Source organism: Oncorhynchus masou, chromosome 13 (genome assembly GCF_036934945.1).
Source record: "Oncorhynchus masou masou isolate Uvic2021 chromosome 13, UVic_Omas_1.1, whole genome shotgun sequence".
NCBI classification, from domain to species: Eukaryota; Metazoa; Chordata; class Actinopteri; order Salmoniformes; family Salmonidae; genus Oncorhynchus; species Oncorhynchus masou.
Genome location: NC_088224.1, coordinates 64,069,115 through 64,083,194, shown reverse-complemented (window position 1 = coordinate 64,083,194; position 14,080 = coordinate 64,069,115). Strand labels below are relative to the sequence as shown.

Sequence of the window (14,080 nt, the reverse complement as noted above, 5' to 3'; positions counted from 1 at the left end):
AAAATGCAATTTTCTTTTGGGTTGCCCCAGGGTTCTGGGAATCATTTCAATGAATATTTCAACACATTATTTTAATCATGGCTCCACATACACACACACAGGGAGGGAGTGTTCTCAGACCCTCCCCATCATTATTAAACCCCATGTTGCTGCCTCCCTCCTTCCCACCTTCCCTCCATCCCTCCCTCCCTCCATGCCTCCATCCCTCCATGCCGCCCTCCTCTCCCTGCCTCCCACCCTCCTTTCTCCCTCTCCCTCCTTCTCTCCCTGCCTCCCTCCATCCCACCCTGTCTCCCTCCCTGCCTGTGTTGAGAGTCCTACCTCTATGATTTACAATTCTTGTTAAAAAACATAGTTAAAAAGGAGGCAAGCTGGGCCATTTAGACTTGTAATTTGATGCTGTATTTGTTAATGGGAGTGTTAGTGATTTATAGTGTAGTGGCTTCTGCTGCTGCTGCTGTGTGGATGGATCCTGGTGTTGTGGTGCTGTGTGTGAACTTTATGTTGTGTGTGTGTGTGTGTGTGTGTGTGTGTGTGTGTGTGTGTGTGTGTTTGTGTGGTGTGTGTGTGTGTGTGTGTGCATGCGTGCCTGCCTGCCTGTGTGTGTGTGTGGTGTGTATTCTAACTTGCTCTGTCTAACCTGTCTCTCTCTCTCTCTGTCTGTCTCTCAGTCTAACCTGTCTATGTCTCTCAGTCTAACCTGTCTCTCCCTCTCTGTATGTCTCTGTTTAACCTGTCTCTCTATCTCTGTCTGTCTCTTAGTCTAACCTGTCTATCTCTGTCTGTCTCTCAGTCAGCTGAATGACTTCTGGCGTCTGGATTACTGGGAGGATGACTTACGGAGGAGGCGGAGATTCGTACGGAACCCCTTTGGCTCCACCCACCTGGACATCCCCTGCAAGATGCTGGACGACTATGGTGAGTCAGCATGCTCCTGGCTGATTGATTGATTGAATTAATTGATTGATTGATGTGTGGTTGAAAACTGTAACAAGCAACCCTGATTCAACAGTTTTTCTTGTCGGCTATAATGATATCTGCTTCTGACATGTGTCCTCTATTCTACAAGGTCTGTAGAAGTAACTAGTCTACTGATGGAATACTCAGTGGTTAGGGTTGGGGTTTGGGTGATACATGACAGGGTTAGGGTGATACATGTTAGGGTGATACATGACAGGGTTAGGGTGTTACATGACATGGTTTGGGTGATACATGACAGGGTTTGGGTGATACATGTTAGGGTGATACATGACAGGGTTTGGGTGATACATGACAGGGTTAGGGTGATACATGTTAGGGTGATACATGACAGGGTTAGGGTGTTACATGACATGGTTTGGGTGATACATGACAGGGTTAGGGTGATACCTGACAGGGTTAGGGTGATACATGACAGGGTTAGGGTGATACATGACAGGGTTAGGGTGATACATGACAGGGTTAGGGTGATACATGACAGGGTTAGGGTGATACATGACAGGGTTAGGGTGATACATGTTAGGGTGATACATGACAGGGTTTGGGTGATACATGACATGGTTTGGGTGATACATGACAGGGTTAGGGTGATACATGACAGGGTTAGGGTGATACATGACAGGGTTTGGGTGATACATGACAGGGTTTGGGTGATACATGACAGGGTTTGGGTGATACATGACAGGGTTTGGGTGATACATGACAGGGTTAGGGTGATACATGTTAGGGTGATACATGACAGGGTTTGGGTGATACATGACAGGGTTTGGGTGATACATGACAGGGTTAGGGTTATACATGACAGGGTTAGGGTGATACATGACAGGGTTAGGGTGATACATGACAGGGTTAGGGGTATACATGACAGGGTTAGGGGTATACATGACAGGGTTAGGGGTATACATGACAGGGTTAGGGGTATACATGACAGGGTTAGGGGTATACATGACAGGGTTAGGGGTATACATGACAGGGTTAGGGGTATACATGACAGGGTTAGGGGTATACATCACAGAGTTAGGGGTATACATGACAGGGTTAGGGGTATACATGACAGGGTTAGGGGTATACATGACAGGGTTAGGGGTATACATGACAGGGTTAGGGGTATACATGACAGGGTTAGGGGTATACATGACAGTAGCCACGGTCTCTCTCCACACAGTACAATCCTGTCATTCATAATGTTGTATGACCCCAGAAAACCACTGGGTTCTTCTCACTGTCAAGGCCAGCATTATAAAGTGAGGAGCTATAGAGGGTCTCAGTGTCCTCAGGGTCCAGGGTTGAACCGTATACTATGGGCAGGGCCTGTTGCTGAGCTGAGAGAAGTTTATTGTCATTTTTATAAGCAACATATTTACTGCCTCTGTCAATTGAACATGACACGTCCGTTCAGTGAAACATTTTATTTTTATAGACTTAGTCATTTTACTGTTGTGCTCTTAGTCTCAAACTTTCCCTCATGGGACGTAGACCTGTCAGTTCAAAGTGGCACCCTATTCCTTATATAGTGCACTACTTTTGACCAGAGCCCTGTGGACCCTGGTTAAAGGTAGTGCACTATAAACTGATGGGAATAGGGTGCCACTTGGGACGCAACCTAGCAGAGCAGATGGAGTAAAGAAACAAGGGAAACAAAATCTATTGATTTAGAAACTCTACAAAGAACAAACATCTCAACATATTTTGTTTAAAGGTAGACTCTGTGATATGACGTAGATTCAGAATATAAACGGCATAGTGGGTAAATTGCCGCAACAACTAAGAGCCTTGAAGTGTGAGGCTCAACTTCTCCTCTGTCTTGGTGCCCTGGCCTCCACGCTGTAACAGTGTGATGTGAACCCATGCACATGCGCAGATACTGTGTGTGACTGTGTGAGAGTAAAGTCTTGCATCTTACTCATCTCAATATCTGTGGTGCTGCCCGTGGCAACGTCATTTCGCTGAGTCTACCTTCAAATAAAAAATGCTTCCACATCAAATAAAACAATGTTATAAGATAAAACATCATTCATTTCTCGGATGCTATTAAAACCTTTTGTTCCAAGTTGTCTGCACACATCGGGAGGTATGATATTTCATAGTGAATGGAGGCGAGCAGTCATTAGGCCAGTTCTCTAGCCCAATGCCTGATGACCCAGGTCTAGTATGAGGAGGGCCAGGTCTAGTATGAGGAGGGCCAGGTCTAGTATGAGGAGGGCCAGGTCTAGTATGAGGAGGACCAGGAGTTTGACCTACAGGAGAAACTCTGGGACCTAGTTTTGACCTCACACATACTGGTCTCTGTGTAATTGAGGCTGCTTCCCAAATGGTACCCTATTCCCTACATAGTGCATTACTTTTGACTAGAGGCTCTGGTCAAAAGTTGTGCACTGTGTAGGGAATAGGGTGCCATTTGGGATGCAGCTGGCTGTGCTGGGGGAGCTGACTGTTGGGTCAGCATGTCATCTGGCCTCTCAACTCCTACAGATAACACACACACACACCAGCTGGTTTTTCTCTGGGCTGTAGGTGGCCCATGTTAATATCACACACACAATAATGACACCGTCTGCTTCTTATTTTACTATGGTTCCTTTTTCAACTGTCCAGACAGCTCTACAGTGAGGGAAAAAATGATTTGATCCCCTGCTGATTTTATATGTTTACCCACTGACAAAGAAATTATCAGTCTATAATTTTAATGGTAGGTTTATTTGAACAGTGAGAGACAGAATAACAACAACAAAATCCAGAAAAACGCATGTCAAAAATGTTATAAATTTATTTGCATTTTAATGAGGGAAATAAGTATTTGACCCCCTCTCAATCAGAAAGATTTCTGTCTCCCTGGTGTCTTTTATGCAGGTAACGAGGAGTGCTCCTAATCTCAGTTTGTTACCTGTAAAAAAGACACCTGTCCACAGAGGCAATCAATCAAACAGATTCCAAACTCTCCACCATGGCCAAGACCAAAGAGCTCTCCAAGGATGTCAGGGACAAGATTGTAGACCTACACAAGGCTGGAATGGGCTACAAGACCATCGCCAAGCAGCTTGGTGAGAAGGTGACAAGAGTTGGTGCGATTATTCGCAAATGGAAGAAACACAAAAGAACTGTCAATCTCCCTCGGCCTGGGGCTCCATGCAAGATCTCACCTCGTGGAGTTGCAATGATCATGAGAACGGTGAGGAATCAGCCCAGAACTACATGGGAAGATCTTGTCAATGATCTCAAGGCAGCTGGGAACATAGTCACCAAGAAAACAATTGGTAACACACTACGCCGTGAAGGACTGAAATCCTGCAGCACCCGCAAGGTCCACCAGCTCAAGAAAGCACATATACATGCCCATCTGAAGTTTGCCAATGAACATCTGAATGATTCAGAGGACAACTGGGTGAAAGTGTCGTGGTCAGATGAGACCAAAATGGAGCTCTTTGGCATCAACTCAACTCGCCGTGTTTGGAGGAGGAGGAATGCTGCCTAAGACCCCAAGAACACCATCCCCACCGTCAAACATGGAGGTGGAAACATTATGTTTTGGGGGTGTTGTTCTGCTAAGGGGACAGGACAACTTCACTGCATCAAAGGGACGATGGACGGGGCCATGTACCGTCAAATCTTGGGTGAGAACCTCCTTCCAGGGCATTGAAAATGGTTCATGGATGGGTATTCCAGCATGACAATGACCCAGAACACATGGCCAAGGCAACAAAGGAGTGGCCCAAAAAGAAGCACATTAAGGTCCCGGAGTGGCCTAGCCAGTCTCCAGACCTTAATCCCATAGAAAATCTATGGAGGGAGCTGAATGTTCAAATTGCCAAATGTCAGCCTCGAAAACTTAATGACTTGGAGAAGATCTGCAAAGAGGAGTGGGACAAAATCCCTCCTGAGATGTATGCAAACTACAAGAAACGTCTGACCTCTTTGATTGCCAACAAGGGTTTTGCCACCGAGTATTAAGTCATGTTTTGCAGAGGGGTCAAATACTTATTTCCCTCATTAAAATGCTAATCAATTTGTAACATTTTTGACATGTGTTTTTCTGGATTTTTAGGAAGTGCAGCTCAGTTTCCACCTCATTTTGTGGACAGTGTGCACATAGCATGTCTTCTCTTGGAAGCCATGTCTGCCTACGGCGACCTTTCTCAATAGCAAGGCTATGCTCCCTGAGTCTGTACATAGTCAAAGCTTTCCTTAAGTTTGGGTCAGTCACAGTGGTCAGGTATTCTGCCACTGTGTATTATCTGTTTAGGGCCAAATAGCATTCTAGTTTGCTCTGTTTTTTTGTTAATTCTTTCCAATGTGGCAAGTAATTATCTTTTTGTTTTCTCATGATTTGCTTGGGTCTAATTGTGCTGCTCTGTGGGGTGTGTTTGTGTTTGTGTTTGTGAACAGAGCCCCAGGACCAGCTTGCTTAGGGGACTCTTCTCCAGGTTAATCTCTCTGTAGGTGATGGCTTTGTTATGGAAGGTTTGGGAATCACTTCCTTTTAGGTGGTTGTAGAATTTAATGTCTCTTTTCTGGATTTTGATAATTAGTGGGTATCGGCCTAATTCTGCTCTGCATGCATTATTCGGTGTTCTATGTTGGTGTTTGTCCCATTTTGTGAAATCTTGGTTGGTGAGCGGACCCCAGACCTCACAAACATAAAGGACAATGGGTTCTATGACTGATTCAAGTATTTATACCCAGAACCTAATTGGTATGTTGAATTTTATGTTCCTTTTGATGGCATAGAATGCCCTTCTTGCCTTGTCTCTCAGATCATTCACAGCTTTATGGAAGTTACCTGTGGCGCTGATGTTTAGGCCAAGGTATGTATAGTTTTTTGTGTGCTCTAGGGCAACAGTGTCTAGATGGAATTTGTATTTGTGGTCCTGGTGACTGGACCTTTTTTGGAACACCATTATTTTGGTTTTACTGAGATTTACTGTCAGGGTCCAGGTCTGGCAGAATCTGTGCAGAATATCTAGGTGCTGCTATAGGCCCTCCTTGGTTGGTGACAGAAGCACCAGATCATCAGCAAACAGTAGACATTTGACTTCAGATTCTAGTAGGGTGAGGCCGGGTGCTGCAGACTTTTCTAGTGCCCACCCCAATTCGTTGATATATATGTTGAAGAGGGTGGGGCTTAAGCTGCATCCCTGTCTCACCCCATGGCCCTGTGGGAAGATATTTGTGTGTTTTTTGCCAATTTTAACCTCACACTTGTTGTTAGTGTACATTAATTTTATAATGTTGTATGTTTTACCCCCAACACCACTTTCCATCAATTTGTATAGCAGACCCTCATGCCAAATTGAGTCAAAGGCTTTTTTGAAATCAACAAAGCATGAGAAAACTTTGCCTTTGTTTTGGTTTGTTAGTTTGTCAATTAGGGTGTGCAGGGTGAATACATGGTCTGTTGTACGGTAATTTGGTAAAAAGCCAATTTGACATTTGCTCAGTACATTGTTTTCATTGAGGAAATGTACGAGTCTGCTGTTAATGATAATGCAGAGGATTTTCCCAATTTTGCTGTTGAAGCATATCCCATGGTAGTTATTGGGGTCAAATTTGTCTCCACTTTTTTTGGATTGGGGTGATCAGTCCTTGGTTCCAAATATTGGGGAAGATGCCAGAGCTAAGGATGATGTTAAAGAGTTTTAGTATAGCCAATTGGAATTTGTTGTCTGTATATTTGATCATTTGGATACCATCAACACCACATGCCTTTTTGGGTTGGAGGGTTTTTATTTTGTCCTTTATTTTGTCATTCAATGTAATTGGAGAATCCAGTGCTCTCTCTCTCTCTCTCTCTCTCTCTTGCTTGCTTCCTCTCCATTCAATTCAATGGGCTTTATTGGCATGGGAAACATGTGTTAACACTGACAAAGCAAGTGAGGTAGATAAAATATACAAAAATGAAATAAACAATAAAAATTAACAGTTAACATTTTTCAAAAGAATAGACATTACAAAAGTCATATTATGTATATACAGTGTTGTAATCTCTCTCTCTTTCTCTCTCTCTCTCTCTCTCTCTCTCTCTCTCTCTCTCTCTCTCTCTCTCTCTCTTTGTTGACGGTGATGTCACTGTTGTTTCTATGGGGGAGATTAAGACAGTTAGAAACACTATGGCCTGTAATAAAGCTGTCCCCTCGTGTGCTCGTTAGATCAGGTAGTGTTCCTCCTGTGCGCGCATTTGTGTATCCACAGATGAGCACATTTCCCTGGGCCTGGAAATGGCACGTCACTTCCTCAAGGGTGGGGAAGATCTCCTCTGAGTAATATGGGGATTCTGAGGGGGTATATATATTGCGCAAAGGAACACATCTTTTTCTGTCAGTACAAGTTATTTTTTTCAGTTTTAACCAAATGTGATATTTGCCAATTTTGAGGGGATCAATTAGATGTTGTAGTTCGGATTTGTACCAAATGATCAGTCCTCAAGAGTCTCTGCTTCTATTGACAGAGCTGTGTTTCTGTGATGGCACAATGACCTCTCTGCAGCCTGTGGGACAGTGAGTGACAATGTCAGCCTTACACCATGACTCCTGCAGAATGATGACGTGAACATCTTTAAGATTTTTGTTGAACTCCAGTGCTAAACTCTTCAGTCCAAAGGTTGATGGGTTTTGGTCCTAAATGTTCCACATGCTGACTGATAGTGATTTCATGTTGCAAAAAGAAAGAATAGCAGTCACAAATACAGTAACAACTAACTAATAAGTTGTTAAGAGTGAGATAAACAGGATAACAGCTAACATTTTTTTCTGTTATACATATATATATATATATATATGTATGTGTGTATATATGTGTGTGTGTGTGTGTATATATATATATATATATATATATATATATATTCATATTCCTATTCATTGAACAAGTAAATTCTAGTACAATAGGTGTGTGTGTGTGTGTGTGTGTGTGTGTGTGTGTGTGTGTGTGTGTGTGTGTGTGTGTGTGTGTGTGTGTGTGTGTGTGTGTGTGTGTGTGTGTGTGTGTGTGTGTGTGTGTGTGTGTGTGTGTGTGTGTGTTTAGTGCAGATGTATTGGAGGAGCTGTTTAATCTCACTTAGTCCTACAGGGTTCTTCTGTCCTCTGACGACCTCTAAGGAACATCTCTCTCTCTCTCTCAGTTCTGATGCTTTCTTTCTGCAGCAGACCCTGAAGAAAATAATGTTGTCAATGCTTTTTTTCCTGTTTGTAAATTGTTGTTCTCCCTGTCCTTTAGTAGGTGGCGTATGTGCGTGTCAGTGGTGTCTCTCCCATTCTGAAGACTTGTTGACACCCTGGAGTCTCTCAGTGCTTCTAATGACTACAATAATGTAGAAGTTTCTCCTGTGAGAAGGATTGTATTTGTTGCTCTCTCTCTCTTGCTCTCCCCCTCTTTCCCCTCTCCCTCTCTCCCCCCCCCCTCACTATGTCTACCCTCCCCCACTCTCTTTATGGGCCTTGGTCGAAAGTAGTGCTCCATATAGGAAATGTTGTGCGATTTGGGACACATCCCATATTAAAGATGAGATGTATCTTTAGTGGATAATCTAGAGCATTAGATCGTTAGTAGTCTCCATCTCCAAACTCTGTTTCCTGTGGTTTGACAGCCACTCCCACCAACCGTAGTACACATATATAGAACATAGTCTGTTTAATACAGATATAGAAGTTAAAAAAACATAATGCCAGTGGGTTGTTAGCTATGTAGTGGTTATTACAGATATATATTTTAGTGGGAAGGCCTGTTGAGAGAGAGAGAGTTTACTCTTCAGTTGCTTCTTGAATTTGTGGATTGAAATTTCAACATTGACAGGGTGAGGAGGACTAAGGAGGGTTAGCGTTGTGTCTCTGCCCTCTGTCTGTCAGTATGACTATACCCTCTGTGTTCTGTAGCAGCAGCAGAGGATACAGTTAGCTGATTGGAACTGGGGAACCATGAAATGGAAGTCAGGTTCATATTGATCCAGTGTTTAACAGGCTGTTCTACCTCCAGGTGTCCTTGCTGCCTTACTCAGATGAACAGGCAGTGTGCGTCCCAAATGGCACCTTATTCCCCCATAGGCTCTGGTCAAAAGTAGTGGACAATCAGGCTCTCTCTGACCCTCTGCTACTCACACACTGATCTTTATAGCTCGTTACAGCAGAATTTGCACACACATGCACGCACAAATTCACACACACGCAGACAAACACACACTCTACTACATAGCAGTAGAACACACATCATCACTTTCTACCATTCTGTAAATTATACTATATCCTCTCTAGCCTGCCGTTCCCTGGTTCATTATTATGACTAATGAAGATTCACTCTGAAGGAGATGAGAGCTGCATGTTGTCTGACTGACTTTCAATGAGCTCTCTAAGGTATAGCTCTGTGGAGCATGCTTGGAACCTCAATAATACAGTAAGTGATGAGTAAAGGTATAACTACAGCGCTTCTAGCTCCAGAGCTTCTAGCTCCAGAGCTTCTAGCTACAGAGCATCTAGCTCCAGAGCATCTAGCTACAGAGCTTCTAGCTACAGAGCATCTAGCTACAGGGCATCTAGCTACATAGCATCTCGCTACAGGATATCTAGCTACAGAGCATCTAGCAACAGAACATTTAGCTACACATTATATTATCTAGCTCCAGGGCATCTAGCTACAGGGCATCTAGCTACAGAGCATTAAGCTACAAGGCATTTAGCTACAGGGTATTTAGCTATAGAACATCTAGCAACCGAACATTTAGCTACAGAGCATCCAACTACAGAGCATCTAGCTACAGGGCATCTAGCTATAGCTACAGATCATCTAGCTACAGGGCATCTAGCTATAGCTACAGAGCATCTAGCTACAAGGCATCTAGCTACAGGGTATCTAGCTACAGAGCATCTAGCAACAGAACATTTAGCCACAGAGCATCCAACTACAGAGCATCTAGCTACAGGGCATCTAGCTACAGGGCATTTAGCTACAAGGCATCTAGCTACAGGGCCTTTAGCTATAGAGCATCTAGCAACCAAACATTTAGCTACAAAGCATCCAACTACAGAGCATCTAGCTACAGGGCATCTAGCTATAGCTACAGAGCATCTAACTACAAGGCATCTAGCTACAGAGCATCTAGCAACAGAACATTTAGCTACATAGCATCTAACTACAGAGCATCTAGCTACAGGGCATCTAGCTATAGCTACAGAGCATCTAGCTGCAGAGCATTTAGCTACAGAGCCTCTAGCTACAGGGCATTTAGCTATAGCTATAGAGCATCTAGCTGCAGAGCATCTATCTACAGGGCATCTAGCTACATGGGATCGAGCTACAGAGCCTCTCGCTACAGGGCATAGCGCTTAAGGGCATCTAGCTAGAGGGCATCTAGCCACAGAGCATCTAGCTACAGAGAATCTACTGTACTTACAGAGTATCTAGGCCAGTGCTGATCTCCAGGTATAGAGGGTGTAGTAATGAGACTTTGTCTACTCTCTCTTTACTTTCTGTTTCTACTCTCTCCCTACTCTGTCTCTACTCTCTTTCAACTCTCTCACTCTACTCTGTCTCTACTCTCTCTCTCTATTCTCTCTCTATTATCTCTCTACTCTCTGTTTCTACTCTCTCTCTATCCTGTTTCTACTCTCTCTATCCTGTTTCTACTCTCTCTCTACTCTGTTTCTACTCTCTCCCTACTCTGTCTCTTCTCTCTCTCTCTCTCTCTCTCTCTCTCTCTATTCTCTCTCTACTCTCTGTTTCTACTCTCTTTCTACTCTCTGTCTCTACTCTCTCTCTACTCTGTCTTTACTCTCTCTCTACTCTCTGTCTCTACTCTCTGTCTTTACTCTCTCTCTACTCTGTCTCTACTCCCTGTTTCTACTCTCTCTCTTTACTCTCTGTTTCAACTCTCTCTCTACTCTGTTTCTACTGTCTCTCTACTCTGTTTCTACTATCTCTCTCTACTCTCTCTACTCTCTCTACTCTCTCTCTACTCTCTGTCTCTACTCTCTCTCTCTGTTTCTACTCTCTGTTTCTACTCTCTCTCTCTCTGTTTCTACTCTCTGTTTCTACTCTCTCTCTACTCTCTGTTTCTACTCTCTCTCTCCTCTCTGTTTCTACTCTCTCTCTACTCTCTGTCTCTACTCTCTGTTTCTACTCTCTGTGTCTACTCACTGTTTCTATTCTCTCTACTCTCTCTCTACTCTGTCTTTACTCTCTGTTTCTACTCTCTCTACTTTGTCTTTACTCTAACTCTACTCTCTCTACTCTCTGTCTCTACTCTCTGTCTCTACTCTGTTTCTACTCTCTCTCTATGCTCTCTCTCTACTCTCTCTCTACTCTCTGTCTCTACGCTCTGTCTCTACTCTCTCTACTCTCTGTCTCTACGCTCTGTCTCTACTCTGTCTCTACGCTCTATCTCTACTCTCTCTCTACTCTCTGTCTCTACGCTCTATCTCTACTCTCTCTCTACTCTCTGTCTCTACTCTCTGTCTCTTCTCTTTCTACTCTCTGTCTCTACTCTCTGTTTCTACTCTCTGTCTTTACTCTCTGTTTCTACTCTCTCTCTCTACTCTCTGTTTCTACTCTCTCTCTGCTCTCTGTCTCTACTCTCTTTCTACTCGCTGTCTCTACTCTCTGTTTCTACTCTCTCTACTCTGTTTCTACTTTCTCTCGGCTCTGTTTCTACTCTCTGTTTCTACTCTCCCTCTACTCTCTCCCTCTACTCTGTTTATACTATCTGTTTCTACTCTCTGTCTCTCTCTCTACTCTCTGTTTCTACTCTCTTTGTATTCTCGGTTTCTACGCTCTCTCTACTCTCTGTTTATACTCTCTGTTTCTACTCTCTCTGTATTCTCGGTTTCTACGCTCTCTCTCTCTACTCTCTGTTTATACTCTGTTTCTACTCTCTGTTTCTACTCTCTCTCTCTACTCTGTTTCTACTCTCTCTCTACTCTCTCTACTCTCTGTTTCTATTCTCTCTCTACTCTCGCTTTACATTCTTTGTTTCTACTCTCTGTCTCTACTCTGCTTTTACTCTCTCTCTCTACTCTCTGTCTCTACTCTCTGTTTCTACTCTCTCTCTCTACTCTCTGTCTCTCCTCTCTCTCTACTCTGTTTCTACTCTCTGTCTCTACTCTCTCTTTCTACTCTCTCTATGCTCTGTTTCTACTCTCTCTGTATTCTCTGTTTCTACTCTCTCTACTCTCTACTCTCTGTTTCTACTCTCTACTCTACTCTGTTTCTACTCTCTCTACTCTCTACTCTCTGTTTCTACTCTCTACTCTGTTTCTACTCTCTCTACTCTCTACTCTCTGTTTCTACTCTCTACTCTCTGTTTCTACTCTACTCTCTGTTTCTACTCTCTACTCTCTGTTTCTACTCTCTACTCTCTGTTTCTACTCTCTACTCTCTGTTTCTACTCTCTCTGTATTCTCTGTTTCTACTCTCTCTCTCTCTCTACTCTCTGTTTCTACTCTCTACTCTCTGTTTCTACTTTCTCTCTACTCTCTGTTTCTACTCTCTCTCTACTCTTTGTTTCTACTCTCTCTCTACTCTCTGTTTCTACTCTCTGTTTCTTCTCTCAGTTTCTACTCTCAGTCTCTACTCTGTTTCTACTCTCTGTTTCTACTCTTTGTTTCTACTCTCTACTCTGTTTCTACTCTCTCTCTACTCTCTGTTTCTACTCTCTGTTTCTACTCTCAGTTTCTACTCTGTTTCTACTCTTTGTTTCTACTCTCTACTTTCTGTTTCTACTCTCTGTCTCTTATCTTTTCCTGTTTTAGACTGAGCAGCGTCTCCCAGCGTTCAGACTATCCCAGGGTTCAGTGATGCTGGACTGCTTGTATCATGTGGAATGTGAATCCCGTGGAGAGAGAGGCGGGGGGAGGGAGAGAGGCTGCATAGGAGGGCAGAGAGAGATCTGGAATGATGTAGGCTGGAAAATGGAAGAGAAGAGAAGAGGGAACTACAGTTAAGGAAACACTGCTATGTGAATAGGAAATGCTACTATATTAAACACAGTTCATGAAGCAGTGCAAGGAGACAGAGTGCTGTTTTGCCCTGTTATCACTCTGTAGGATTATCATGTCATAAAGCATAGAGACTTTACAGAGACAAGTAGGCATGGGTTAATTAAGGCTGGGTTTGTTAGGGGTAGAGGGACACCCCCATCTGGGTACAGTGTCTGGAGAGAGGCAAGAGGCAAGAAAAGAGGAGGAAAAAGCCCATTCTGCATTGCTGTTACTGTCCAAAACAAACGCTAAAACTTTGCATCTGTCTCCGATTTCGCTGTTCTGGGCGGGATCTGTGTTGGTAGCGTGGAGGAATAGGAGGAACAGTTCTCTCCAAAACGGTTCTGGTCAGGTCGCTAGTGTGGTGGACGAACACACAACATAAAGCTTTTTTAATGACTTTCCAAAACATAAATGATGGATGTTCAGACTGTTTCTTTTGCAGTAAATATACATGTCCTGCATAGCAGTATTGCCCATTTTGTTTGATCCAGTTTGTGTAATTTATGTACAATATTTGCTCCACTGTAATTCTAATGTTTCATCTTTTATTTATGGTTGTATATATTGAATTATTCTAAAGTATATTTGCCATTAGACTTATTCCTCTGTTGGGAAATGTACTGTAGCAGAGTAGGCTGTTAAGTGAAACAACATGTGATAGAGTTTCTCCTTGAGGAGCGAGAGGTTGGGGCTTATGAGACGTAGGAGACCAAGAAAAACACATGCTCCTTGACTCTGACTGAGGCTATAAAAATGAAAGGCTCATACCATAGAATACTTCAGGGTTCTCCCAATATATAAAACATGGACCATTATATCACAGTTTGAGCCTTTGCTTCTTTTTTAGAAGCCTATCAACTATTATCTATTCCACATTGAACAGTAAAACTACTGAACACTAAAATATTTCCCTTCTCTGAGATTGTAAACTTTATTTGACCAAAGCTGAAAGCCCACATCCACTTGCTATCATCACCCTCGGACTGGGAGGGAAATGTCCTCGTAGTGGAAACATTGAAAATGTGTCAGTCTGTCCTGTTGACATGGCGATAGGGAATGGGTGACATTTTTGCTCTCTCTTCCTCCTCCTCTTGCTCTCTCCTCCTTTTTCTCTCTCTCCCTCTCTCTTCTACTCCCGGTCTCTC

General features: G+C 43.3%; 1 protein-coding gene across 1 annotated transcript in view; it reads left to right on the top strand.

The window, feature by feature from the left end:
* The window catches only part of LOC135553390 (neurobeachin-like), a 334,327-nt gene that overhangs the window by 171,249 nt on the left and 148,998 nt on the right, over positions 1-14,080 (top strand). Inside the window, exon 40 of the mRNA XM_064985529.1 lies at positions 794-918. Within this exon, the coding sequence (XP_064841601.1) occupies positions 794-918 (125 nt within the window). The remainder of the gene's footprint in view (positions 1-793; positions 919-14,080) is intronic.